General features: G+C 35.8%; 1 protein-coding gene across 1 annotated transcript in view; it reads right to left on the reverse strand.

Moving 5' to 3' along the window:
* Nucleotides 1-26,832, reverse strand: part of BRIP1 (BRCA1 interacting DNA helicase 1) — a 156,431-nt gene that overhangs the window by 77,507 nt on the left and 52,092 nt on the right. The window contains 6 exon segments of the mRNA XM_003929081.4: nucleotides 2,564-2,725; nucleotides 6,382-6,522; nucleotides 6,959-7,124; nucleotides 9,829-9,983; nucleotides 19,647-19,779; nucleotides 25,322-25,521. Coding sequence (XP_003929130.1) covers nucleotides 2,564-2,725; nucleotides 6,382-6,522; nucleotides 6,959-7,124; nucleotides 9,829-9,983; nucleotides 19,647-19,779; nucleotides 25,322-25,521 — 957 coding nt within the window.

The following is a 26,832-nucleotide window of genomic DNA, read 5'->3' on the forward strand; positions in this document are numbered from 1 at the left end:
TGGTACCAAAACAGAGATATAGACCAGTGGAACAGAACAGAGGCCTCAGAGGCAAGGCCACACATCTACAACCATCTGATCTTTGACAAACCTCACAAAAACAAGCAATGGGGAAAGGATTCCCTGTTTAATAAATGGTGTTGGGAAAAGTGGCTAGCCATGTGCAGAAAGCAGAAACTGGACCCCTTCCTGACACCTTATACTAAAATTAACTCCAGATAGATTAAAGACTTAAACATAAGACCTAACACTATAAAAACCCTATAAGAAAACCTAGGCAAAACCATTCAGGACAGAGGCATAGGCAAGGACTTCATGACTAAAACACCAAAAGCATTGGCAACAAAAGCCAAAATAGACAAATGGGATCTAATTAAACTTAAGAGCTTCTGCACAGCAAAAGAAATAATCATTAGAGTGAACTGGCAACCAACAGAATGGGAAAAAATTTTTGCAATCTACCCATCTGACAAAGGGCTAATATCCAGAATCTGCAAAGAACTAAAACAGATTTACAAGAGAAAAACAAACCCATTCAAAAGTGGGCAAAGGATATGAACAGGCACTTTTCAAAAGAAGACATATATGAGGCCAATAAACATATGAAAAAATGCTCATCATTGCTGGTCATTAGAGAAATGCAAATCAAAACCACACTGAGATAACATCTCACACCAGTTAGAATGGCAATCATTAAAAAATCTGGAGACAACAGATGCTGGAGAGGATGTGGAGAAATAGGAACAGTTTTACACTGTTGGTGGGAATGTAAATCAGTTCAACTATTGTGGAAGACAGTGTGGTAATTCCTCAAGGACCTAGAAATAGAAATTTCATTTGACCCAGTAATCCCATTACTGGGTATATATCCAAAGGATTATAAATCATTCTATTATAAAGACACATGTGTACATATATTCATTGTGGCACTGTTTACAACAGCAAAGACCTGGAACCAACCCAAATGCCCATCGATGATAGGCTGGACAGGGAAAATGTGACACATATACACCATGGAATATTATGCAGCCACAAAAAATGATGAGTTTGTGTTCTTTGTAGGGACATGGATGAACCTGGAAACCATCATTCTCAGCAAACTGACACAGGAGCAGAAAATCAAACACAGCATGTTCTCACTCATAGGCGGTGTTGAACAATGAGAACACATGGTCACAGGAAGGGAAGCATCACACACTGAGGTCTGTGGGAGAGAACTAGGGGAGGGACAGCGGGGGGTGGGAAGTTGGGGAGGGATAACATGGGGAGTAATGCCAGATATAGGTGATGGGGAGGAAGGCGGCAAACCACATTGCCCTGTATGTACCTATGCAACAATCCTGCATGTTCTTCACATGTACCCCGAAACCTAAAACGCAATAAAATATTTTTTAAAAAATTTTTTAAATGTTTATATCCATTCTATTTTCAGATATTCTTGTAAAAAATTATCTGATTAAATATTTTTTGAAAACAAATCCTTTCTCTACAAGAGACTAATTGTCTTAGTGTATCCCTAGCTTTCAAAGTACATATGTACAGAAAGACAATAGAAGAGTCAAAAGCATCAATGCTGTCATTCAAACAGATTGCTTCCAATGCTTCTGTCCTTAGAGGTGTGGCTTCCTGTGGAAAGGAGGGGAAGGGAATGCCACTTCTCTACATCGTATTTAGGTTAGATTTTAATACAATGTGATGTTACTTTCAGGAATTATATGTGGCATCAATACTTTGAATATTAGGAGGACCAAAATATACTACATAATTTCAAATTAACTAAAAAAAATATTAAAAATCAGACTGACTCTAAAAACAACACTAAAATTCTTCTTGCCAGATACATGAAGTAAAATGAGGGCAACAAAGAAAGTTTGGCTTAGATTAACTTTAATGAAACATTCAGAAATGTAATTTATGAAAGTAAAAAAGAATGTTCCTTTTCTTTCAACTCTGAAAATATCAAATTGTCCCTAAGAATAAAAATAGTATACACATAAACACTTCTCCCATATAACTAACATTGCTTGAAGACTTTTATTCTTCCACATTGTTTTATTTTATTTTAGAGACCATCTTATTCTATTGCCCACACTGAAGTGAAGTGGGGGAATCATGGCTCACTGTAACCTCAACCTCCTGGGCTCAAGCAATCCTCCCACCTTAGCCTCCCAAGTAGTTGGGAATATAGGTATATGCCACCACGCCCAGCTAATTTTTGTATTTTACAGAGGCAGGGTTTCACCATGTTCCCCAAAGTGATCTCGAACTCCTAGCCTCCAGTGATCCTTCCAGCTCAGTCTCCCAAACTGCTGGGATTACAGGCATGAGCCACCACATCCAGCCTTGCTCTTTCAGACTTTTAAGTAAAACAGAAGTAGGACAATCAGGCAGTATCTTAATCAAAAAATAAGTAAAATAATATATGATCTTTAGAAAACTATAATTATTACCTTGTTGCCTCTGATCCTAGGAAGCTTACTGTGGTAATTTTTAAAATTAGCATGACAATATTTAAATGTAAATGCTTACTGAAAGCCAAAAGAAACAATAAATATTCCCTTACCTTATAAGACGGCAAAAAACACAAAATTCCTTGGCTCACAGTCTGGCACACAGATAATAAAAGTGCTCCCACTTCATCTTGGAACTCAAATGTTTCAGTATTTTGGAAGGTAGCACAGAGATTCCGACCCTTGGGGCCTGATCCAATGGTACCAACCCAAACCTAGAATATGAGTACATCATTATATTAGAGTTATGCCTGAAAACGGTATGGAAATTAGCATTTATTTGGAAGTATTTACATAAAAGATCAAGCAGTAAGTTTAACAGAAATTTATTTTTAAATTGTTGGGGTTTTATTACCTTTAATTGTATACAGATTTAACTTATAATAGTTTTGCTTTTAACAGATCACTAAATTTTCTTAGAGTGAAAATTCTTTGAAAGCAAAACAGGTTGTACCTGTCTCGATTTACTTAATAGCTTTGCCAAATTTAAGCATGTAACACATTTCTGTTAGGTGAAGAAATGAACAAGTGAAATGAATATATGCCAATAGCAGAATCAGGTAATTCCAAAATACTGGGGATGAAGGCCAGTGCAATTTGCCACAGGCAAGTCTCAAAAATGACAGGAACTACCCTTTTAAAAATTCATTGGTGCTCAGAGATCCTTGGTCATAGAAAAACCATACCCACTACATTTTATAGTTATTTGCAATTCTATCTCCCTTATATGTAGAGAGATGAAGAGAGAAGAAATTTTGCAAAATATTAACAAGTGATGAATCTAGGTGAAGGATATAAAGATATTCACTATATTAATATTATTTTTCCAACTTTTTTGAAATTTCTAATTTTTTGAAATACAGTTGAGAGAATCGATGGATGAATGAATTATCAAAATGTGGCATTGAGTAGAAAAAAATAAACTTTTCCCTTTGCTCTCATGCCACAACAATCAACACAGAAAACTTTTATGACTAAATGTCTGGGAGGTTTTCTCCACATATCAAGCAAGCAATCAACTCTGCAACAGACATCAACTAGGTGCCCTCTGATTCAATTCAATTTTGACACTATCTACTGGGAAATAACTTCAGATCCCGGAGACTGAGGGCTCAGTCCTCAAGACTGCTGCCAATTTGTTGCCAGTCACAATTGTTTTACTTGTGCTTCTGACTGATCAGCTAGAAATCAGGCATCCTATAACCCTCTGCTCGGGTTCAATTAATTTGGTAGAGCTGCTCATAGAACCCAGGGCCACATTTACCTACATTTACCGATTTATCATAAAAGATATTACAAAGGATACAAATAAAGAGATGTATGTGCGAAGGGGCTCGGAGCTTTGATTCCCAGGCACACCACTCTCCAGAACCTCCAAGTGTTCAGCTATCTGGAAGCTCTCTGAACCCTGTCCTTCCAGGTTTTTATGGAGGCTTTCATTATGTAGGCACGATTAATTAAACCACTGGCCATTAGGATAAACTTAACCTTTAGCACCATCTCCCCCAAGCCCTCCCCAGAGGGTAAGGAATGGGGACAAAAATCCCAACTCTCCTATAGACCAGCCCCCATCCTGATGCTACCTAGCGCCCCCTAACATTAGTCATCTCATTAGCATACAAAATGTCACTTTGGAGATTGTAAGGATTTTAGGAGTTGCATGCCAGGAAATGAAGTGGAAAATTAAATATATATATATTATAATATCACAGGCATATACACACAAGAAACACTATTCACCTTTAAAGAGGAAACTCTGGCACATGCAATAAAATAGATGAACTCTGAAGACATTATCTATAAGATGGACAAACCTTGAGGATACTATGCTAAGTAAAATAAGCCAGTCACAAAAAAGAAATAATTTATGATTCCACTTATATGAAGTATCTATAGTAATCAAGACCATAGAAACAAAAAGTAGAAGGGTAGTTACCAGGAGCTGGGGAGAGGGAGGGAATGGAGAGTTGCTTAATAGAAATAGAGTTTCAGTTTTTCAAGAGGAGAAAGTCTTGACATTGGTTGCATAACAATAGGTACATGCTTAATAAGACTGAGCTGTATACTCAAAAATGGTTAAGATGGTAAATTTTATGTCATGTATATTCTACCACAATTAAAATTTTTAAAAAATTTAAGTTTAGGGAAAATATTATGGTATAACAGAATCCAGTGGCACAACTACCATTATTATTATAATTCAGTGACATTATAGGTTAAATGAACTTTTGTACAGTAGGTTGAGAACACAGAGCCTGTAATAACATTCTTACGAGAAAACGTATGCTGAATTTGCCAACTTCCCATATTTATCTGTGCCTCAAGAAAGCAACCTGAAAATGTGGAACATGTATTCTTCCTTCACTGCTGTTCATAGTTGCAATTCTCAACAGGAACACTCTAGCATTTTGGAAAGCACAATTCTTAGCTACATAGTTTAGCATTCTAGTTCCCAAATGCCAAATGCCATAGTTGTTCCCAAGTAATTGTGAGAACCAAAAATGTTCCCACCTATAAACCTGTTCTTTAATAAAGAACTAGCATTGTGTTAGGCACACAGGTGATGTTAAGCCCATAGCTAACCACTTCATAAAAGAAACTAGAAGGCATAATGAAAAATGACAATCTATACATTTCTACAAAAATTAAAATAACATTTATTAGGCATCATTATAAAACATTAGAAAGCTAAATCATAGGATTTGTAAGAGTACTTTTAATTCATTTCACATATTCAAACATGCTGAATACTTGCCAAATACCAGCTACTAATCTAGGCACAGAGGAAAAATGTGGATATAAAAGGAAGAAACAGGATACACTGTAGTGTAATGGAAAAGAGAAGCATAAATAACTATACAAGCTGGGCATGGCAGTATATGCCTGTAAGTCCCAGCTCCTCAAGAGGCGGAGGCAGGAGGACTGCTTGAGCCCAGGAGTTTGAAACCAGCCTAGGCAGCATAGCAAGACCTTGTCTCTAAAAAGATAAAGAAAGTCTGGCCAATGTGGCAAAACCCCATCTCTACTAAAAACATGAAAGTGAGCTGGGCATAGTGGCACACACCCATAATCCCAGCTACTCGGGAGGCTGAGGTATGAGAATCGCTGGAACCTGGGAGGTGAAGGTTGCAGTGAACCAAAATCGCACCACTGCACTCCAGCCTGGGTGATAGAGCAAAACCTTATCTCAAAAAATAAAAGTAAAAATAACAATACAGAGGTAAATAAATAAAACATAAATAGGTTGGGCATGGTGGCTCACGCCTGTAATCCCAGCACTTTGGGAGGCTGAAGCAGACACATCATTTAAGGGCAGGAGTTAGAGACCAGCCTGGACAACATGGTGAAACCCTGTCTCTACTAAAAGTAAAATAAATAAATAAAACAAAAAATTAGCTGGGCATGTGGCGCACACCTGTAATCTCAGCTACTCGGAAGGCTGAGGTAGGAAAATTCTTTGAACCCAGGAGGCAGAGATTGCAGTTGGCTGAGAGAGCACCACTGCATTCCAGCCTGGGCAACAGAGCAAGACTGTGTCTCATAAATAAACAAACAAACAAACACAAATAATTATACAATGAGAACTAAAGAAATCAAAAATTTGTTTTCATTACAAAACTAAAACTTATTTAAATGAAGCTGAAATACAGCCTTTGTATCCCAAGTGACTGGATTATTTCCTTCTGTTGACAAACTATTAAGTAGCCGACAGATTATCTTTTATTGTAAAATTGGAATGTTGAATTTCCTATCAAGATTTACTTGCTGGCACTTCAGGTACCTCCTAACTTGTTTAAACAGAGTTATATTGAAGTAGAAACACTGAAACCTTTCAAAAACAAACATAACAACAACAAAAAAAATAACTAACCTGTGAATTTTTAATGACATGATTAGCCTCCAGCTGGATAGTAAACGTAACACCAAGTTCTGACGAAAAGGATTTCATTGGTGATAATGTACCGGATGTCAAAACAATAGTCCGAACTTTGCCATTAATATCTGAAAAGGCCTAAAAGAAAATAACATTAGCTATATAAAATTATCTTTTAAAAGGCCAGGCAAAGTGGCTCATACCTGTAATCCCAGCACTTTGGGAGACTGAAGCAGGAGGAATGCTTGAGTCTAGGAGTCTGAGATCAGCCTGGGCAATATGCTGAAACCCTATCTCTACAAAAATTACAAAAATTAGCTGGGCATGGAGGCACATGCCTGTAGTCCCAGCTACTTGGGAGGCTAAGATGGGAGGATCACTTGAGCCCAGGAGGTCAAGGCTGCACTGAGCCGAGATTGCACCACCACATTCCAGTGTGGGTGAAAGAGTGAGACCTTGCTTCAAAAAAACAACAACAAAAACAAAACAACTATCTTTTAAAGAGTCAACCATGTTCATTAAAATGCTGGTACTGAGCAAGAAGACAAAATTGCCATTTATATGATGAGCTTACCACAGCTGGATTTAAGCACCAAAAGTTGAGCACATGAACTGCAGTCTTTTGTCGTGAACGTTTCTTATTTTTTGGTAGAACCAACCACCCATTTTTATCTGAAATATCAATCTGATTTGTCCATGAGTAAGTCTGTTGAATAGCAATTTTATAATCATCTGCAAATCTAGATGCAAAGAAAATGCTAATTAAATGGCAAAACTTTATAAAACCTATAACCCATCTACATGCAATATAAAAACTGATTATATTAAAACTCATTTGAAAGAGTTGGTACCTTCCCATTCAAAGATAACATTCTCATTACCATTAATTAAATTCAGTAATTCTGATATCAGTTAAGCCATTAAATCCTAGAATCAACCGATTCTCAGAGGGAATATCAGCCATCATCTAACCATCTATCTTTTACCAGCTACTTTCTAACCTCATTTTCAAACATTATATATGTCACGGCAGAAGCGGAATTAAAATCCAGGCCTCCTAATTCCCAGTCCAGAGCTCTCTGCATTCTCTACTATATGATTAGTTACAAAATAGAAAACAGTATTATGGTTAAAGGAACTAAAAGGTGGGTTATACTTTTTTACTACATGAGAAAATAGGAAGGTAAGTTTTACTTAAAGTTTTGAAAGTGTTAGCAGCTAATTATAAAATTTTTACATTCCTTTGAAACCTGAGTCTCGGCCTTCATCCACTTTTAATGAAGGTACTGAACCAGATGATATCTGTGATCTCATCCAGTTTATAACTACTTTCAATAAGAATCTAGAAAATGGCTAAGCTTAAAAAGAGTAAAATGTGGTATTCTCTACCATGTCTTCACTGTAGTATTTCATTATTGATTTCACTCCTAGAGAGATGAGATCTCAAAATTAAAGCTGTGAACTTAACAACCATGGAGAGAATCTTATAAAACTATGGGGAGCCAAAAACTGTAAAACTCTTAAAAGAAAACAAAGGGGAAATCTTCATGACATCAGATTTGGCAATGATTTACTGGATGTGACACTAAAAGTACAGGCAACAACAACAACAACAACAAAAAAAAAAAAAAAAACAGAAAAAGAAATTACACTTAAGATTAAAAAGCTTTTCTGCATCAAAGGACACTATCAATAAGTGAAAAAACCCATAGAATGGGAGAAAATATTTGTAAAGCGTATATCTCTTACAGGATTGACATCCAGAATATATAAATAACTACAATTCAATAACCAAAAATCCAGTAATTCAAAAATGAGCAAAAGACTTCAACAGATATTTCTCCAAAAAAGACATACAATTGGCCAATAAAGCACAAGAAAAGATTCTCAATATCTCTAGTTATTAGGAAATACAAATAAAAACCAGGAGATATCACTTGATACCTATTAGGATGGCTATTATACAAAAAGCAAAATAAAATGTGTCGGCAAAATAACAATTCTGATATATGCTGCTATGTAGACTGTTGGCATGGATATGGAGAAATTGGAACCCTTGTGCATTGCTAATGGGAATGCAAAATAGTGCAGTTGTTGTGGAAAACAGTATGCCAAGTCCTTAAAAAGTTAAATGTAGCACTACCATATGGTCCTGCAATTCCATTGCTAGGTATGTATATACACCCAGAAGAACTGAAGGCAGAAATAAGATATTTGTATACCAACATTCATAGTAGCATTGTTCACAAAAGGCAAAAAATGAAAACAACCCAAATGTCCATTAACATAATAATAAATTAACAAAATGTGGTATATACACATAATGGAATATTATTCAGCCACAGAAAGAAACAAAATTCTGATATGCTACTATGTAAATGAACTCTGAAAACACTGTGCTAAGTGAATTGAAATAAGCCAGACACAAAAGGACAAATACTGTACGATTGCTCTTATGTGAAATAGCTAGAAAAGATAAGTTCCTAAAATGGAAATAGAATATAATGAAGGGAAAGACTCTAGGGAGTTACTATTTCATGGGTACAGAATTCCTGTTTGGAATGATAAAAAATTTCTGGAAATAAGTACAATGTATAACATTGCAAATATGCCATATTTTAATGGCACTGAGTTGTATATGTAAAACGGCTAAAATGGTATATTTTATGTATATTTTACCACAATAAAATAAACAAAAAAATACCAGAGCTAGGTACTACTATAACTTAAGTGATAGGATAAGAGGAGTCGGTTGTTTTTCATTTTCCACAGTTTGTCATTAAAAAAAAAAAAAAGACTTTCTGACACTGTAGGAACATAAGAAAACTTTAACTTTAGCAACAGAAGATAACAATTTAATATTAATTACTATTTAATTACTATTTAATATATTTAATATTAATTAACTATAGTTATTTAATGATTTCTATATTCATCAATATAAAAGACTAATTTTGGCCAGGCATGGCTCATGCTTATAATCCTAGCACTTTGGGAGGCTGAGGTGGGAGGATCATTGAGGCCAGGAGTTCAAGACCATCCTGGTCAACATAGTGAGATCTCATCTCTACCAAAAAAAAAAAACGAAATTTAAAAATTAACTGGGCATGGGTGGTGCACACCTGTAATCCCAGCTACTCAGGAAACAGGTGGGAGGACTGCTTAAGCCCAGGAGGTCAAGGCTGCAGTGAGCTGTCATCATCCAACTGAACTTCAGCCTGGGTGGCAGAGCAAGTGCCCCCCTAACCCCGTCTCAAAAACACCCCAGACTAATTTCAATTCCTCTAAGTCTGTGTCAATAAAAGCAAATATATAATAATATCTGTAACACTTATTTTCAGTTCTTCTATTTACTCACCCCAAATTGGCATGTATTAAACACAAGCTAGCACCCAAATTAGGCTATTATTAAAAAGAAAATACACAGCAGTTATCTTCACTTACTTGCTGTTGTGCCTAAAAAGGTAGTCAAGAACCATAAAAAGTCCTTTAAGCATTATTTGAGTTGATGCACTAATAATTGGCACTTCTCTTGCCTCCTCTTTACCATAAATTGGTGAGATTTTTTCCTCTTTCTGAAGAACAGCAGAAAAATGTCCCTATAAGAAATTACCATATTAAGTATAGAGGGGTTGAGAGGAAATCAGAAAAAGAAACTTCTCAAAACTATAATGAAACGCAAACAAAACATGCATTGAAATTTTAGGTAAACAGAATTGCTATAGTTTGACACTCTAACTTCAAATCTTATATTGAAATTTGATCCCCAATAATGGAAGTGGGGCGTAACAGGAAGTTTGGGGTCATGCGGGTAGATACTTCATGAACAGATTAACACCCTCCCTAGGTGGAGAGGAGGTGAGTTAGTGCTCTATTAGTTCTCATGAGAGCTGGTTGTTAAAAAGAGCCTCACACCTCCCTCCCTTCCCTCTCTCTCTCTCTCTCTCTCTGTCTCCCCACTCCCCACTTCTCTTGACATGTGATCTGCACAAACCAGCTCCCCTTCTTCACCTTTTGCCATGAGTGGAAGCAGGCTAAGGTCTTCAAAAGTAAATGCTGGTGCTATGCTTCTTGGGCAACTTGCAGAACTGTGAACCAAATCAACCTCTTTTTTTAATAAGTTACCCAGCCTCGGGTATTTTTTATAGGAATACAAACAGACTAAGACAATTATTAATGCACAATGCCAACAATATTAATTTTAGATCACCATATTAGCAAAATTCTCAGAGTCAAAGACTCTTTAATAATAAGTAGGCATTTTGAAGAGTCATTACTTCTCAATCAGGGTATTATTTGGTGCCTTTCAGAAGTAAAGGATTAAATTAAAATGTAGCAAATGGCTTCTCTGAAGGGCTTTAAAGTGTTGATATGCTGCCTTAAATCCATGAATTATTTCCAGGGAGTAATTCTGATGCTGAGAATAATATGACTACATCACAAGCAAAATTAAATGACTTAAGGAAACAATGCATGCTAAATAAGAAAATGTATGTTAACTGGCTCATTCGTCTTTACATGACTTATAAGTTTTAATGTGCATGGAAGTGTGGACATTAAGAAAAAATTATAAGAAAACAGAAGAGTATGTTTCCCTCATTGTAAAACAGAAAATTCTGAATACTGAAGCAATAAAAGATACTGGTGACTTTGACAATAAAATGTGTTCAATGAAAATAAAACGGGGAAATAGGATAAATAAGAAAGATACATTTTAATATTTAGGTATATCATGAAACAACACAAATCTATAAGAATAAAAAATCCCCCTTCACTGAAAAAAATATTAAAGAATACAAATAAGTACAAAGACCTAAAAAAAAAAAAAAAAAAAAAAAAAAACAAGAACAACAACAAAGAACAAACAAGAAGAAAGACAACATGAACTTGGAAAAATATTCAGCCTGCAATGAAATAAAAATATCAAATGATTCTTTTTGAAAAATGAAGTCCACTCAGCAACACCATACATCAAGGCTAAAATTCTCCTCCAACACTGGCAGAACACTGGCAATTTATTCTGATAAAATATAGAAAATATAAACTACTAACAGTGAGGCACTGTACTAAAAAGAGAAGGGCTAAATGAAATCCTACACATTGAATCATGAGAGTAGATCAAGCTCAATTCCAGGCAGGTTACCTAAACATTGGCAGCTGGGTTGGGGGTAGAAAAATAGAAAACTAAGCAATGGAAAAAATAGTTAATTATGGTTCCTTAGGAAACATAAAGTTGTATAAAAACATAATTAAGTAAGCTACATGACATTACTGTCATGAGCTATAATAATACATGTGATGATATCCACACTGAATATCAATATAACTATACTGGCAGAATAGAGAGTATAGAGAGAGAAGAAAAAAGGGAAAAAAAGCAGGAAGCATAGGAAGAAGAGAGAGAGAGAGAGAGAGCACATGAGTGAGTGAGAGTGTGTGTGTGTGTGTGTGTGAGAGAGAGAGAGAAAGAGAGAGAGAGAGAGAGAGAAATGTATGTGAGGGTATGCGTGTCTAAAGGAGCTAAATCATCATTATACTTAACAGGAAATCAACAGAGAACATCTAAAATTGAAAACTCAAAAGAAGCAGAACCCACATTATTTTTTTAAATGTAGCTAAATAACAGAAGAAACCACTATTAAGAAACGAGAGTGTACTCCAAAGTGAGAATTGGGATTGAGGAGTTAGTCAGAAGAATGCTTTTCTCAACAGAACTGACTGACTCTTTAAATTCTATAGGTATACTACTTTGGTAAAAGTTAATTTCTAAAAATTTCGATAATTACAGTGATTAATTTCTTAGCCTATTAGAATTAGGGCAAATTTTCTTTTTTTTTTTTTTTTTTTTTTTTTTTTTTTTTTTTTTTTTGAGACGGAGTTCCGCTCTTGTTACCCAGGCTGGAGTGCAATGGCGCGATCTCGGCTCACCGCAACCTCCGCCTCCTGGGTTCAAGCAATTCTCCCGCCTCAGCCTCCTGAGTAGCTGGGATTACAGGCATGTGCCACCATGCCCAGCTAATTTTTTTTTTGTATTTTTAGTAGAGACGGGGTTTCACCATGTTGACCAGGATGGTCTCGATCTCTCGACCTCGTGATCCACCCGCCTCGGCCTCCCAAAGTGCTGGGATTACAGGCTTGAGCCACCGCGCCCGGCCCAAATTTTCTTAATCAAATAAAAGTAACTAATCATAACTCACAGAACCCACTTTAAAAAGGTAAATTTTAAGCATGTGAACTACAGCTCAATAAAGTTGTTAATTAAAAAATAATTTTTAACTACAGCAAACATCACAATAAAGGATGCAATACTAGTAATTACTCCTTTAAAGGAAGCAACAAAACCAGGATGTCTTTTTCATTGCCTGTGATAAACAACGCACTGGAGTATGAGCCAGCATAGTAAGAAATAGAAACATGAAGAAATTAGAAAGAAATGGGGAAAGAAAGAAACCGATCATTATTCAGACAATATGATTATCTACATGGAAAATTTAAGATAACATGTGGGCAAACCTGCAAAATAATTCAACAACGTGGTTGACAAGACAATTATAAGATAAATTTTTAAAAAATTAAACACCAGTTTTATATAGCAATAACAATTAAAAATGGAATTTTAAAAATATATCATTTGTAATGGAAACAGAAACTTTAAGCTACCTAAGAATAAGTCTAACCAAAAGCATCTAAATCTTTTAAAAATAAAATTATAATATTTTACTGAAAGATAGGAAGAATAAATAACTGTATCTTGTCATGAATGGGAAAACTTCATAATGTAAATACATTCTTTCCAAATTAATCCATAAATGCAATGCAATTCCAATAAAAATTCCAACAAAACAGTTCCTAGAGATTATAAGCTAATTCTAAAATTCAAATGGCAGAGTAAAACAAAGGACAGCTGATACAATTCCAGAGGAAAATAATGAAGTGAAAGATATGCCCTAATATATATAAGCACTTTTCTTAAGTCAGTAATTAACAAATGTGACAAATTAGAGAAACAGAATGGTAGAACAGAATCAAGTTCAGAAATAAATTCACACATATCTGAAAATTAGAGGGGCTGGATTTGGTGGTTCACTCTTATAATCCCAGTGCTTCAGGAGAACAAGGTGAGAGGATCGCCTGAAGTCAGGAATTCAAGACCAGCCTAGGCAACATAGCGAGACCCAGTCTCTACAAAACATAAAAAAAAAAAAAATCAAGCCAGGTATGGGTGGCTCACGCTCGTAATCCAGCACTTTGAAAGACTGAGGCAGGTGGGTCACTTGAGCGCAGGAGCTCGAGACTAGCCTGGGCAATATCACAAAACCCCATCTCTACAAAAAACTACAAAAAAACGAGCCAGCATGGTGGCATGCTTGGGGTACCACCTACTTAGGGGGCTGAGGCACAAGAACTGCCTGAACCTGGGAGGTGAAGATTGCAGTGAGCTGAGATCACACCAGTGCACTCCAGCCTGGGTGACAGAATGAGACTCTGCCTCAAAATAAGTAAGTAAATAATAGCCATGAGTGGTGATGCATGCCTGTAGTCCCAGCTACTGAGGAAGGTGTGGCAGGAGGATCCCTTAAGACCAGAAATCTAAGGTTACAGTGAGCTAAAAATGTACCACTGCACTTTATTCTGGGCAACACAGCAAGACCTCGTCTCTTAAAAAAAAAAAAAAAGAAAAAAGTAAAAAAAAATGTTTTTTCATTAAAAAAGAAAACTGAATATGTAGCAGAGGTGGCATTACAAATTAGAGGGAAATTAATATGCACTATTTACGAAATAGTGCTGGGATAATTCTCTATCCATACGGGAAAAATTTATTCATAAATTCACAACATAAACAAAATGAATCCAAAATTCATCTATACGGTTGTGTTGGAAGTAGTTCATTTTTTATTGCCGTGTAGTATTCCACTATAGAAATATGCTACAGTTTATCTTTTCTTAAAAAAAAAAAAAAAAAAAAGAGGGTCTTGCTCTGTGCCCCAGGCTGGTGTGTAGTGGCACAATCACAGGTCACTATAGCCTCAACCTCATACATTCAGGTGATCTCCTGCCTCAGCCTCCCAAGTAGCTGGGACTATAGCAGCACCTGCCACCACACCAGCTAATTTTTTTTGTATTTTTTGGTAGAGACAGGGTCTCTACTTGCCCAGGCTGGTCTTTAAGTCCTGGGCTCAAGCAATCTGCCAGCCTCAGCCTCTTAAAGTATGGAATTACTGCCAGGCACCATCACCCCCAGCCCCATTTGTTTGTTATATACATAGCTTTCAAAATGCAAACATTTCGGCCGGGTATGGTGGCTCATGCCTGTAATACCAGCACTTTGGGAGGCCGAGGTGGGTGGATCCAGGTGGGTGGTCAGAAGTTTGAGACCAGCCTGGCCAAGATGGTGAAACCCCATCTCTACTAAAAATACAAAAATTAGCCAGGTGCAGTAGTGGGTGCCTGTAATCCTAGCTACTTGGGAAGCTGAGGCAGGAGAATCTCTTGAACCCGGGAGGTAGAGGTCGCAGTAAGCCAAGATCACGCCACTGCACTCTAGCCTGAGCGACAAAGCAAGACTCTGTCTCAAAAAAAAAAAAAAAAAGCAAACACTTATGCAAAAAATATGAAAGATGTCACAATATGGAAAAATTCTTATAATAGATACCAAGTTGTATTCTATAAATGACAAGCAAAAATTTAAGTATAGCCTGATTAAAATACATGGTTTTCTTTTTTTTTATTTTGACACACAGTTTCACTCTTGTTGCCCAGGCTGGAGTATAATGGCACGATCCTGGCTCACTGCAACTTCCACCTCTTGGGTTCAAGGGATTCTCCTGCCTCAGCCTCCTCGGTAGCTGGGATTACAGGTATGTGATGCCTAGCTAATTTTGTATTTTTAGTAAAGACGCGATTTCACCATGTTGGTCAGGCTGGTCTTAAACTCTTGACTTCAGGTGATCTGCCCACCTCAGCCTCCCAAAGTGCTCGGATTATAGGCAAGAGCCACTGCACCCGGCCTAAAATATATGTTTTAATAGTCATGTGCCCAGAATGCTATTGTGATCATGTTAGCAATTATTTTCATCATTTTTTGTTCAAAAACCTCTTTGAGAAGTAACATCAGCAAGATGGTGAAATCTCAGTTTTCCAGCCAGGCACAGAGGCTCACGCCTATAAGCCCAGCACTTTTGAAGGCCAAGACAAGCAGTCAGGAGTTCAAGACCAGCCTGGCCAATATCGTGAAATCCCATCTCTACCAAAATTACAATTATTAGCTGGGCATGGTGGGGCATGCCTGTAGTCCCAGCTACTCAGGAGGCTGAGGCATGAGAATCACTTGAACCTGAGAGGCAGAGGTGGCAGTGAGCAGAGAGTGCGCCACTGCCCTCCAGCCTGAGCAATAGAGTGAGACTTCATCTCAAAAAAAAAAAGAAGAATTTGAGTTTTCCATTGTCACACTGTCATCTCCCAACAATGAACCAATTCTGACAATCATTCACATATGAGAGTACCTTTGTTAAGAGTCTAGGAGTCCAGCAGAGAAGTTCCAGGACCCCACTGGAGCAAAAAATCCAAGAACAGATGCACTGAAGAGGCCAATAAGCATAGCTTCATATTACCTACATCACCCCTGCCCCACAGAAGTACAGCTCAGTGCCAGGAGAGCAGCCATTAGCCCAGAATTATTCCCATAGAGTAAAGTGAGAATATAGTGAGTGATTAATGAAATAAAGAAAATGTGGCACATACATATATAATGAAATATTCAGTCTTAAAAAAGAAAATTTTGCCATTTGCAACAACATGGATGAAACTGGAAGTAATTACGCTATCTGAAATAAGCCAGATAGATAAATACTGCATGCTATCACTCATATGTGTAATCTAAATAAGTTGTACTCGTAGAAGCAGAGTCCTAAGCCCCAAAGTTAGCAGGAGCTGGGGACCAGGGAAATGGGGAGATGTTGGCCAAAAGATACAAACTTAGTTATCAAATGACTAGGTTCTGTAGATCTAATGTACAATGTGATGATTATAATTAATAATGATGTATACTTGAGGCCAGGCATGGTGGCTTATGCCTGTAATCCTAGCACTTTGGGAGGCAAAGGCAGGTGGATCACTTGAGGTTAGGAGTTCAACATCAGCCTGGCCAACATGATAAACCCTGTCTCTACTAAATATATATAGAGAGAAAAATTAGTCAGGTGTGGTGGCACATGCCTGTAATCCCAGCTACTCAGGAGGCTGAGGCATGAGAATCACTTGAACCCGGGAGGTAGAGGTTGCAGTGAGCTGAGATCGCACTACTGCACTCCAGCCTGGGTAACTGAGCAAGACTCCATCTCAGATAATAATAATAGTAATAATGTATACTTGAAATTTGCTGAGAGCAAATCTTAAGTGTTCTCACTACATACTACGCATACCCACACCCACACAAAGAAAAGGGTGTGAAATGATGGATATGTTTATTACCATGACTGTGTAATCATTTCAAACATATATCAAATTATTACATTGTATACCTTAAATATATACAATTTTTATTTGTCAATCATACCTCAATAATTGCAGGGGGGGAAACCTGTTTGAAACTCTATAATGGTAACTACAATACATGGAAGAAAGAAATCAAAGATCTAATTAACTGGAGAGATATTCCCTGTTCATGAATAAGAAGACTCATTGTTAAGATGCCAGTGCTCTCAACTTCATCTACAGATTCAATGTAATTCCAATCAAAATCCCACAGGTTAACTGAATACCTAGGAATTAACCAAAGAAGTAAAAGATCTCTACAACAAAAACTATAAAACAATGATGAAAGAGGACACAAAAAATGGAAAGATGGTATTCTTCACAGAAATAAAAAAAAAATCCCAAAATTTATATGGAATCACAAAGAACCCAGATTACCCTCAGCACAACATTGAAGAAGAATAGTCAGAGAAATAATACTACCCAACTTCAAGTCTTATTATAAAGTTACAGTAATTAAGACAATGTAGTATTGGTAAAGGAACAGACAAAAGGATCAGTGGAACAAAATAGATGGCCCAGAAAGACATCACAAACACAGTCAGACCTTTGAAAAAGGAACAAAAAGATAATCTAATGGAGAAAGGGTCGTTTTTTTCAACAAATGGTGCTGGAATAACTGCAAATCCAAATGCAAATAAAACATGACTCTAGACACAGACCTCACATCTTTCACAAAAATTAACTTAAAATTAATCACAGATTTATATGTAAAATGCAAAACTACAAAACTTCCAAAAGATAGGAGAAAATCCAGGTGATCATGAGTTTGGGATGAGTTTTTAAACCACAACCCATAAAAGAAAAAAAAATTGAATATGCTGAACTTCATTAAAGTTAAAAACTGCTCTGCAAAAGGCACCATGTCAACAGAATGAAAAGTCACAGTCTGTCTTATTTGCAAACACCTTTCTGAGGAAGGACTTATGTTCAAACTATACAAAGAACTCTTAAAACTCAACAACAACAAAAAATCCAATTGAAAAATGGGCAAAAAGTATGAACAGACATGTCACCAAGAAGCTACAGCAACAGCAAATAAGCATATGAAAAGATGCCCAACATCACATCTTCAGGGAATTATAAATTAAAACAGTAAGATATACTACACATCTATTTGACTAAAATTCAAAACACAGACACCAAACACTAGTGAAGATGTGGAACAGGAACTTTTTGTTCACTGCTGATGGGAATGGAAAATGGTACAACCACTTTTTGTCAAGAGACAAAGTCTTGCTATGTTGACCAGGCTGGAGAGCAGTGGCTATTCACAAGCATGCAATTACAGTGCACTGCAGCCTCAAATTCCTGGGTTCAAGCAATCTTCCTGCCTCAGCCTCCCAAGTAGCTGAGACTACAGGCACATTCCACCATACCCAGCAGGTACAGCCACTTTGAAGACTGTTCAGCAGTTTCTTGCAAAGCTAACCACAGTCTTACAATATAATACAACAATTGTGTTCCTAAGTATTTATCCAAATGAGTAGAATGCATGTCACTAATAGAAATGCTTATAACGGCTTTATTCACAATTGCCAAAAACTAGAAACCATCAATGTGTCCTTCAGTAGGTGAATGGATGAATAAACTGTAGTACATCCAGATAACGAAATATTATTCAGCTATAAGAAGAAATGAGCTATCAAGGCAAAACAAAAATAAAAACAAAAACAAAAAACATGAAGGAATCTTAAATGCATATTGCTAAGTTAAAGAAGCCAGTCTGAAAAGAATACATACTGCACAATTTCAACTATATGGCATTCTGGAAAGGCAAAACAATGGAGTTAGTAAAAAATCTGTGGTTGACAAGGGTTTGGTGGATGTGGGCGTGGTGTGGTGGAGGGATGAATAGGTGTAACACAGAAGATTTTTAGGACAGTGAACACACTCTGTATGATACTGTAAACGGTAGATTCCTAGGAAAACCTAATTGAACTCTCCGACACAAGGAGTAAGCCCTAAGGTAAACTATGGACTTTAATGAACTGTAACATATCAATAATTATTCATCAATTATAACAAATATACTATACTATTGTAAGAGATCGATAATGGGGAAACTGTGGAGTGGGTGTGTATTGTGTAGGTGTATAGGTGTGCAGCTGGGAGTGGGAATACATGAGAATTCTGGATCTTCTGCTCAATTTTTCTCTAAACCTAAAATATATAATCTATTAATTTAAATAAGTAGGAACAAAAAACATTTTTATTTGCAAAAAATACTAGAGAAGATAATGAAATTTGTGCAGCCTCTATTTAGAAAAATGTACAAAAATACATACTCATAAAATGTTGGCATATAGCTTCATAAGGTTCATAGTCTTCCAAAGCCTACTCATGATCTCTCCATGAATATCAGGTTTATAATTTCTAAATTAAGATGAACAAAATAGGAATTTCTTCTCTTTTTATTTTCTAAAATTTTAACTTTTACAATTGACTAAGTAAATCTACAACCTAAAAACACTGACTCCTTTTAGCATTAAAGCAATTAATTCCTTTAAAGACAATTTCCTTCAAACTACATAATGCTGTATTTCACCCACAATTTACCCATGACATCACTTAAAGATGATCAAATGTCGATAATAAAATAAAATTTAAAAAAATTAAATTGCTATATTTAAATTTTGGGGGTTACTCACTAGATTTTATCTGGATTTAGCCATGACTAAATCACTTCTAACTCACTAAGTAAATTGCACAGGTGAAAAATATCTTACCTGCAAAATGGGAAAAGTAGCAGTGGTAATGCCCATTTTGTGCAAATTTAAGAGCATTTCATTTCCACTCCATATTTTACAAGATGATTCATAATCTCTTTCTACAAGATATTCAGAGTTTGCTTCTAACCAACTGAAATAAAATAAAACAATTTTGTCAGCCAGTATCATCCTTACATGTACTATTTCAACAGAACAAGACCATCATCATTACTGTCTTGCATTGACATTCTTAGGACATGAATGTGGATTAAGATACCTTTTGAAAAGCATGCATGTCTCATATTGCAAAATGAACATTAAATAACTATAAAGAAAGCTTTTATTCAGAAGAAACATACATACATATGATTTCCCACTTGTTTTATGGATTCACACTGCTTTACTTAGCTAATGTCTCTTCAACTAAGAGCCATGTCTTAGGTACTTATCCTGAACATACAAAAAAGAAAATGCAAAACAACCTAATAAAGAAATTAGAGTGTTACATATTAACACAAAAAAGAATTACTAGAACATATATAAATATAATTCATTGATATATATACACAATCATACATTAGATAAGTGTTGGAATGCCTATTTTATTCCAGACATTGTTCTGGGTAGTGAAAATAACAGCAGTTAAATAAAATAGGCAAGGTCCTTACTCTCATGGAAATTACATTCTAGTAAAGGGAGACAGGAATAAACACAGAAACAAATACATAAACAAGAAAGTATCAGGTTGTCATGGGAAACTATACAGCCATAAAAAAGAACGAGAACATGTCCTTTACAGGACGTGGATGGAGCTGGAGGCCATTAACCTTAGCAAACTAACGCAGGAACAGAAAATCAAACATCACATGTTCTCATTTATAAGTGGGAGCTAAATGATGAGAAAACATGGACAAGAGGGGAACAACACATACTGAGGCCTGCTGGAGGATGCAGGCTTGGAAGAGGAAGACAATCAGAAAAAATCACAAATGAGTGCAAGGCTCAATACCTGGGTGATAAGATAATATATACAACACACCCCCATATCATGTTTACCTATATAATAAACCTGCACATGTACCCCTGCACTTAAAAGTTAAAAAGTTCTAATAAAATGGAAAAAAAAAAAAATCAGGTAGTGATATACAACAACACGAAAATAAATTAGTTTAATGTAACCTAGCTGCTACTTCAATTTCAATGTCAAGAATGCTCTCCCTCAGGTGACATTTTTTTCCAATAACTGAATGCAAAAAGTATCCAGACACAGAAGGATCAGAAAGAAAGAAATATCCAAGCAGAAGGAATAGCTAGGACAAAGGTCCTGAGGTAGTTAGCAAATTTTGCTTGTTTGAGGACCTGAAAGAAAGCCAATGTGATTTGCAGCACAGTGGGTAAAAATAAATAATGGTATGAACAATGTCAGAGTGATAAGCAGAAATCAGGTCATCTTGAGTCACGATAAGAAATCTGAATTTATTCAAAGTGCAACGGGAAGGCTTGGGATTTTTTTAATTTTTAATTTTTGTGGGTACACAGTAGGTGTATACATTTATGGGGTACATGAGATGTTTTGATACAGGGATGTAATACGTAATAATCACATCATGGAATATGGGGTTTCCATTTTCTCAAGCATTAATCCTTTGTGTTACAAATAATCCAATTATATTGTTTTTTGTTTTTTTCTTTTTGCTCCTCTGAATGAATTGAATCAAATCTTTTAGTTATTTTTAAATGTACAGTTAAATCATTATTGACTATAGTCACACTACTGTGCTATCAAATACTAGGCCTTATTCATTCCATTTTTTTTTGTACCCATCAACCATCCCCACCTCCCCCATGATCCTCACCTTCTACCCTACCCAGCCTCTCATAAACCATCCTTCTACTCTATCTCCATGGATTCCATTGTTTTCATTTTCAGATTCCAAAAATAAGTGAGAATATGTGATGTTTGTCTTTCTGTGCCTGGCCTATTTCGGTTAACATAATGACCTCCGGTTCTATCCATGTTGTTGCAAATGACAGGCTCTCCTTCTGTATTATACCTGAAGGATACTCCACTGTGTATATGTACCACATTTTCTTTATCTGTTCATCTGCTGATGGACACGTAGGTTGCTTCCAAATCTTGACTACGGTGAATAGTGCTGCAGGAAACATGGGAATACAGATATACTTTGAAATACTGATTTCCATTCTTTTGAGTATATATCTAGCAGTGGGATTGCTGGACCATATGGTAGCTCTATTTTTAGTTTTTTGAGGAACTTCCAAATTGTTCTTCATAGTGGTTGTCCTAATTTACATTCCCACCAACAGTAAACAAGGGTTCTCTTTTCTCCACATCCTCGCCAGCATTTGTTATTGCCTGTCTTTTGGATAAAAGTCATTTTAACTGGGGTGAGATGATATCTTACTGTAGTTTTGATCAGCAGAGAAATTCTGATCAATGATGTTGAGTACCTTTTCCTATGTCTGATTGCCATTTGTATGTCTTCTTTCAAGAAATGTCTATTCAAATCTTTTGTCTACTTTTAATTAGATTACTAGATTTTTTTCCTACAGGGGTGTTTGAGCTCCTTATATATTTGGTTATTAATCTCTTGTCAGATGGGTAGTTTGCAAATATTTTCTCCCAACCTGGGGGTTGTCCCTTCACTTTGTTGACTGTTTCCTTTGCTGTGCAGAAGCTTTTTAACTTGATGTGATCCCATTTGTCCATTTTTGCTTTGGTTGTCTGTGCTTGTGTGGTATTACTCAAGAAGTCGTTGCCCAGACTGATGTCTTGGAGAGTTTTTCCAATGTTTTCTGTAGTAGTTTCACAGCTTGAGGTCATAGATTTAAGTCATTAATCTATTTTGATTTGATTTTTGTATACGGTGTTAGATAGGGGTCTATTTTTATTCTCCTGCATATGGATATCCAGTTTTTCCAGCAACATTTATTGAAGAGACTATCTTTCCCCCAGAGTATGCTCTTGGCACCTGTGTCAAATATGAGTTCACTGTAGGTGTGTGGATTTGTTTCTGAGTTTTCTATTCTGTTCCATTGATCTGTATGTCAAAAATGAGTTCACTGTAGGTGTGTGGATTTGTTTCTGAGTTTTCTATTCTGTTCCATTGATCTGTATGTCTGTTTTTATGCCAATATCATGCTGTTCCTTTTGGTGGGAAGGTTTTAAACAAAGAGTTTTAAATAAAAGAGATGTAAATCTATCTAAATCTATTTAAATAAAAGAGATGTAAATCTATTTTATATGTTTAAAAAATAATTCCAGCTACTAAGCTAGAATTGATTACTGGAGAAAGACGAGTGAAAACAGAGACCTGTTAGGAGGTTATTATAATATTCTTGTCGAGAGAAGATTGTAGGATGATAGGTATGAACAGTCAATGAAATTGAGGAATTGGGGATATACTGTGCAGGTGGCATCTATAAGACTTACTGATTAATTGGATGAGATGAGGCAGTAAGAATATTATCAAAGATAATACTTAACTTTTTTATTTGAGGAACTGGTGCATACTATTTGCTTAGATGAGGAAGACTGGGGAGAAAACAGAACACAAGGGAAGGGAAAGAATTCTGTTTCAGATGTAAAGTTGAAATGTCTACTTGTTATCTAAAGAGAGCTATAAAGTAGACAGTTGGATATGAGAATGGCATTGTAGAGAGAGGTTGAAGCTAAAGACAGGTTCAGGCCCATCAGTACTGCAGATTATAATTTAAGCTATGATATTGGATTATATAATTTAGGAAAAACACGAGCTACGAAAGAAACTAGGTCCCAGTACCAAGTAAACCCTGAGGCACTCCAACATTTAGATATCAAAAAGAATAAGAATTATCAAAAGAAATTATGAAAGAATGGACTGTGAGAAGGAGAAAAACCAGAGATGTCACAGAAGCCAAGACAAAAATGCTTTCAAAGAGGTAGTCATCAACTACCCAACACCACTGTCTGGCTAAAACAAAAGAAACAATAACCTCTGTATTTGGCAATATAGAGATCACTGGTGATCTTGATAAGAACAGTTTCTGCAGAATTGTCCAGACAGCAACACTGCTAGGATTGATGAGGGAAGAATGTCAAGTTAGAAAATAGAATTAGCAACTATAGACAACTCTTTCAACAAACTATGTTGTAAAACACACACACACACACACACACACACACACACACAAATCTACATGGACAACACCACAAGAAAAGACACAAGTAAATGGCAAAATGGGGTGGAAAGTATTTACAACTCTTATTACAGGCAAAGATTTCAATTCCCTAATATGTAAATGGGATTCTATAAATCATTAAGGCAAAGAACCAAAATAAGAACAAAAAAAGGACAGAGATGTCAACAGGAGTTGACACAAAAGGAAATATAAATGGCATTTAAATATGCTTAATTCCACTCATATTAAGGAAAATGAATATTAACACTACATTGAATACTAAATGAATATTAAAACCACTTTTCACCTAGGAGGCTAGAAAAAAACAATTTCCATACTTTTATGCATTTCTGGTACATTAGCCCCACTCTCATCCACCTAATGGGTAAATTTAAGCAGTATCTATTTAAATTTAAAATATATCTATGCTTTCACCCAACAATTCCACTTCTAAAAACTTTTTTATAGATATACTTGCATATCAATGAAATTACATATGTTCAAAGTTATTCATTACAGCAGTATAACAGCAAAAGACTAGAAACAACCTCCTCTATTAATCAGAGGCTGATTAAATAAACTATTGCATATCTATCTAATGGAATTCTAGGTACCTATTTTTCTAAAAACCGAGAAAGTTTTCTAGGTCTTAACACGAAAAAGTCTCCTAAATAAACTGTGAAGCGAAAAAAGCAAGTTGCAGAAAATTTTATGTATAGTATGCCATTATTTGGACAAAAAATTAGGGATAAGAAAAGATACCTAATATTGGCTCATAAATGAGTAATATGCATTGAATGATAAATTTGTTTAGGAGAGCACAGACATTAAACAGATCAGGGAACGGGAAGGAAGGGAGGTTTTTACTATATAAATTTGTATACATTTTATGTTCAAACCATGTGACTGTGTAACATTCAGATTTTTTTAAGTATAATGTGAAGGAAACAAAAATGCTACAACCAATGAAATGGAATTCAGAGTCGAGAGGTTTTTTTCTATGATAACAAGACTCTAGCTCAATAACTTAATGTCTAATAAAAGAAAAATTATCTAGTGTAAATTTTCATAAAGCTAGTACTAAATATATTATTTGAGAGTACTGAAATCTTGGTTAATTAAAACTCATGAAACTAGAATCCTATTTAACTTGGAGAATAAAGCAAGAAATTAAAAGTCATGATCCAGAATTTTAAAATATATTAATTAAAAGAATGTTTAGTTTCTGGTTCAATATCCTATACACATCCTTTGGGGCCGCTAAGATCCTGTCAAATTAGGAATAAGATTCATAATTATTCATTTTAAAAAATCACTTATCTTCATTATATTCTTGTGAACAAGGCAAAAGGTTGGACTGCCTTGTTTTTAAAGCTTAATTGGCAAGGAACAATCCATTTCCCAAGAAGCCTAGTTAACTAAAGTTTACTGACTTTAAAATACTGTAGTATAATCAAACATGTTTTTAATATAAAGGCAGCACAAATATACTAATAAACATATATTCTTACTTAATGAGGCTATAGCACACAGCTCGTAGGGGTTCATGATCTTTTTTCCTTATATTATTGTTGACCATACTATCTAGTTCATCCCGAGCAAATCGAAGCTGAACTTCTGTTACACTGTAGCTTGCTGATTCCCGAGCACAGTCCTCGATGTTATGAGCTTCATCTAAAATGACAACCTGTTCTTTCAGATTTAAATCCATCTATAAGATAAAAGATTCTGTTGTAAAACATTTGGCCAAATGGATTTAATAATAGCAGGTAAGATATTTCATTTAGGGAGGGTGGGGGTGGTAAAATAATAATAATAATAATAATAATAATAATAAAAGAAAAAAAGACATTTCATTTAAAAATTCACACTATAGGCCAATATTGCAAATGCAATTACATAAGCAACTGATTTTAGGAATTAAATAAAACTTAAACACTGAGGCCAACTAAATATCAGCTCTACATTACTGAGTCTGCCCCTTTTTTACTCTCAAAATACTTTGCAAACCTATCAACAACAACAAAAATATGTAAGTGAGCCTGGATCAAGGTACCACTGGCTGAGCAGAAGGGTATAAAATCCCACTGTGAAAACATTTCCAAAATATTTTTACAAACTAAGCATAAGACCTTTAAAAATAAAATAAAGATAAAAGATTACAAGCATAAAACCTTTAAAAGTAAAATAACAATACAAGATTAGGCCAGGCACAGTGGTTCATGTCTGTAATCCCAACACTTTGGGAGGCCAAGGCTGGTGGATCACTAGGTCAAGAGATGGAGACCATCCTGGCCAACATGGTGAAAATCCGTCTCTACTAGAAATACAAACAAACAAACAAAATTAGCTGGGCCTGGTGGTGCATGTCTGTAATCCCAGCTACTCAGGAGGCTGAGGCAGGAGAATCACTTGAACCAGGGAGTAAGAGGTTGCAGTGAGCCAAGATTGCACTGCTGCACTCCAGCTTGGGCAACAGAGCAAGACTCGGTCTCAAAAAACAAACAAATAAATGAACAAACAAAACACAAGATTAAAATGACTCTTAAAATACTAACATAATATAGTGTGTATCTGTTGCATTTTAATCTGTCCTGCAATCCTTCTCCAACATGGGAGGTGGAGAATTGTTCTTCTCTAACTCCCAAGTGATGCTGGCAGGACTATTAACCTATGAATCAAAGAACATCACTACTTTCACAGCAGGGAAAAGGCCAAGATTATCAGTTAAATAGAGTATTCCATCCTTCTATGGTCAGAGTGACTAGTTCAGGTTCAGGAATAGACATGTGATCCATAGTAGGCCAATCAGAGTATTCTGGAGGGACTAACATGTGGCCATGCTCTTTCCTCCAGGTGAGCTAGTTGCTTATGGTTATCTTTGTTCCATAAGCAAGAGTGAAAACTTGCCTGAGAATAAAGCCATCACAATAAAGAGAATCAAGTATTTTTTCTTAAGCTCTTTTTAGGCTGGGTTTGTGTCACTTGTAATTGAAAGCATACTAATACAAGGAACTGTCAC

The sequence above is a fragment of the Saimiri boliviensis genome, chromosome 17 (genome assembly GCF_048565385.1).
Source record: "Saimiri boliviensis isolate mSaiBol1 chromosome 17, mSaiBol1.pri, whole genome shotgun sequence".
NCBI classification, from domain to species: Eukaryota; Metazoa; Chordata; class Mammalia; order Primates; family Cebidae; genus Saimiri; species Saimiri boliviensis.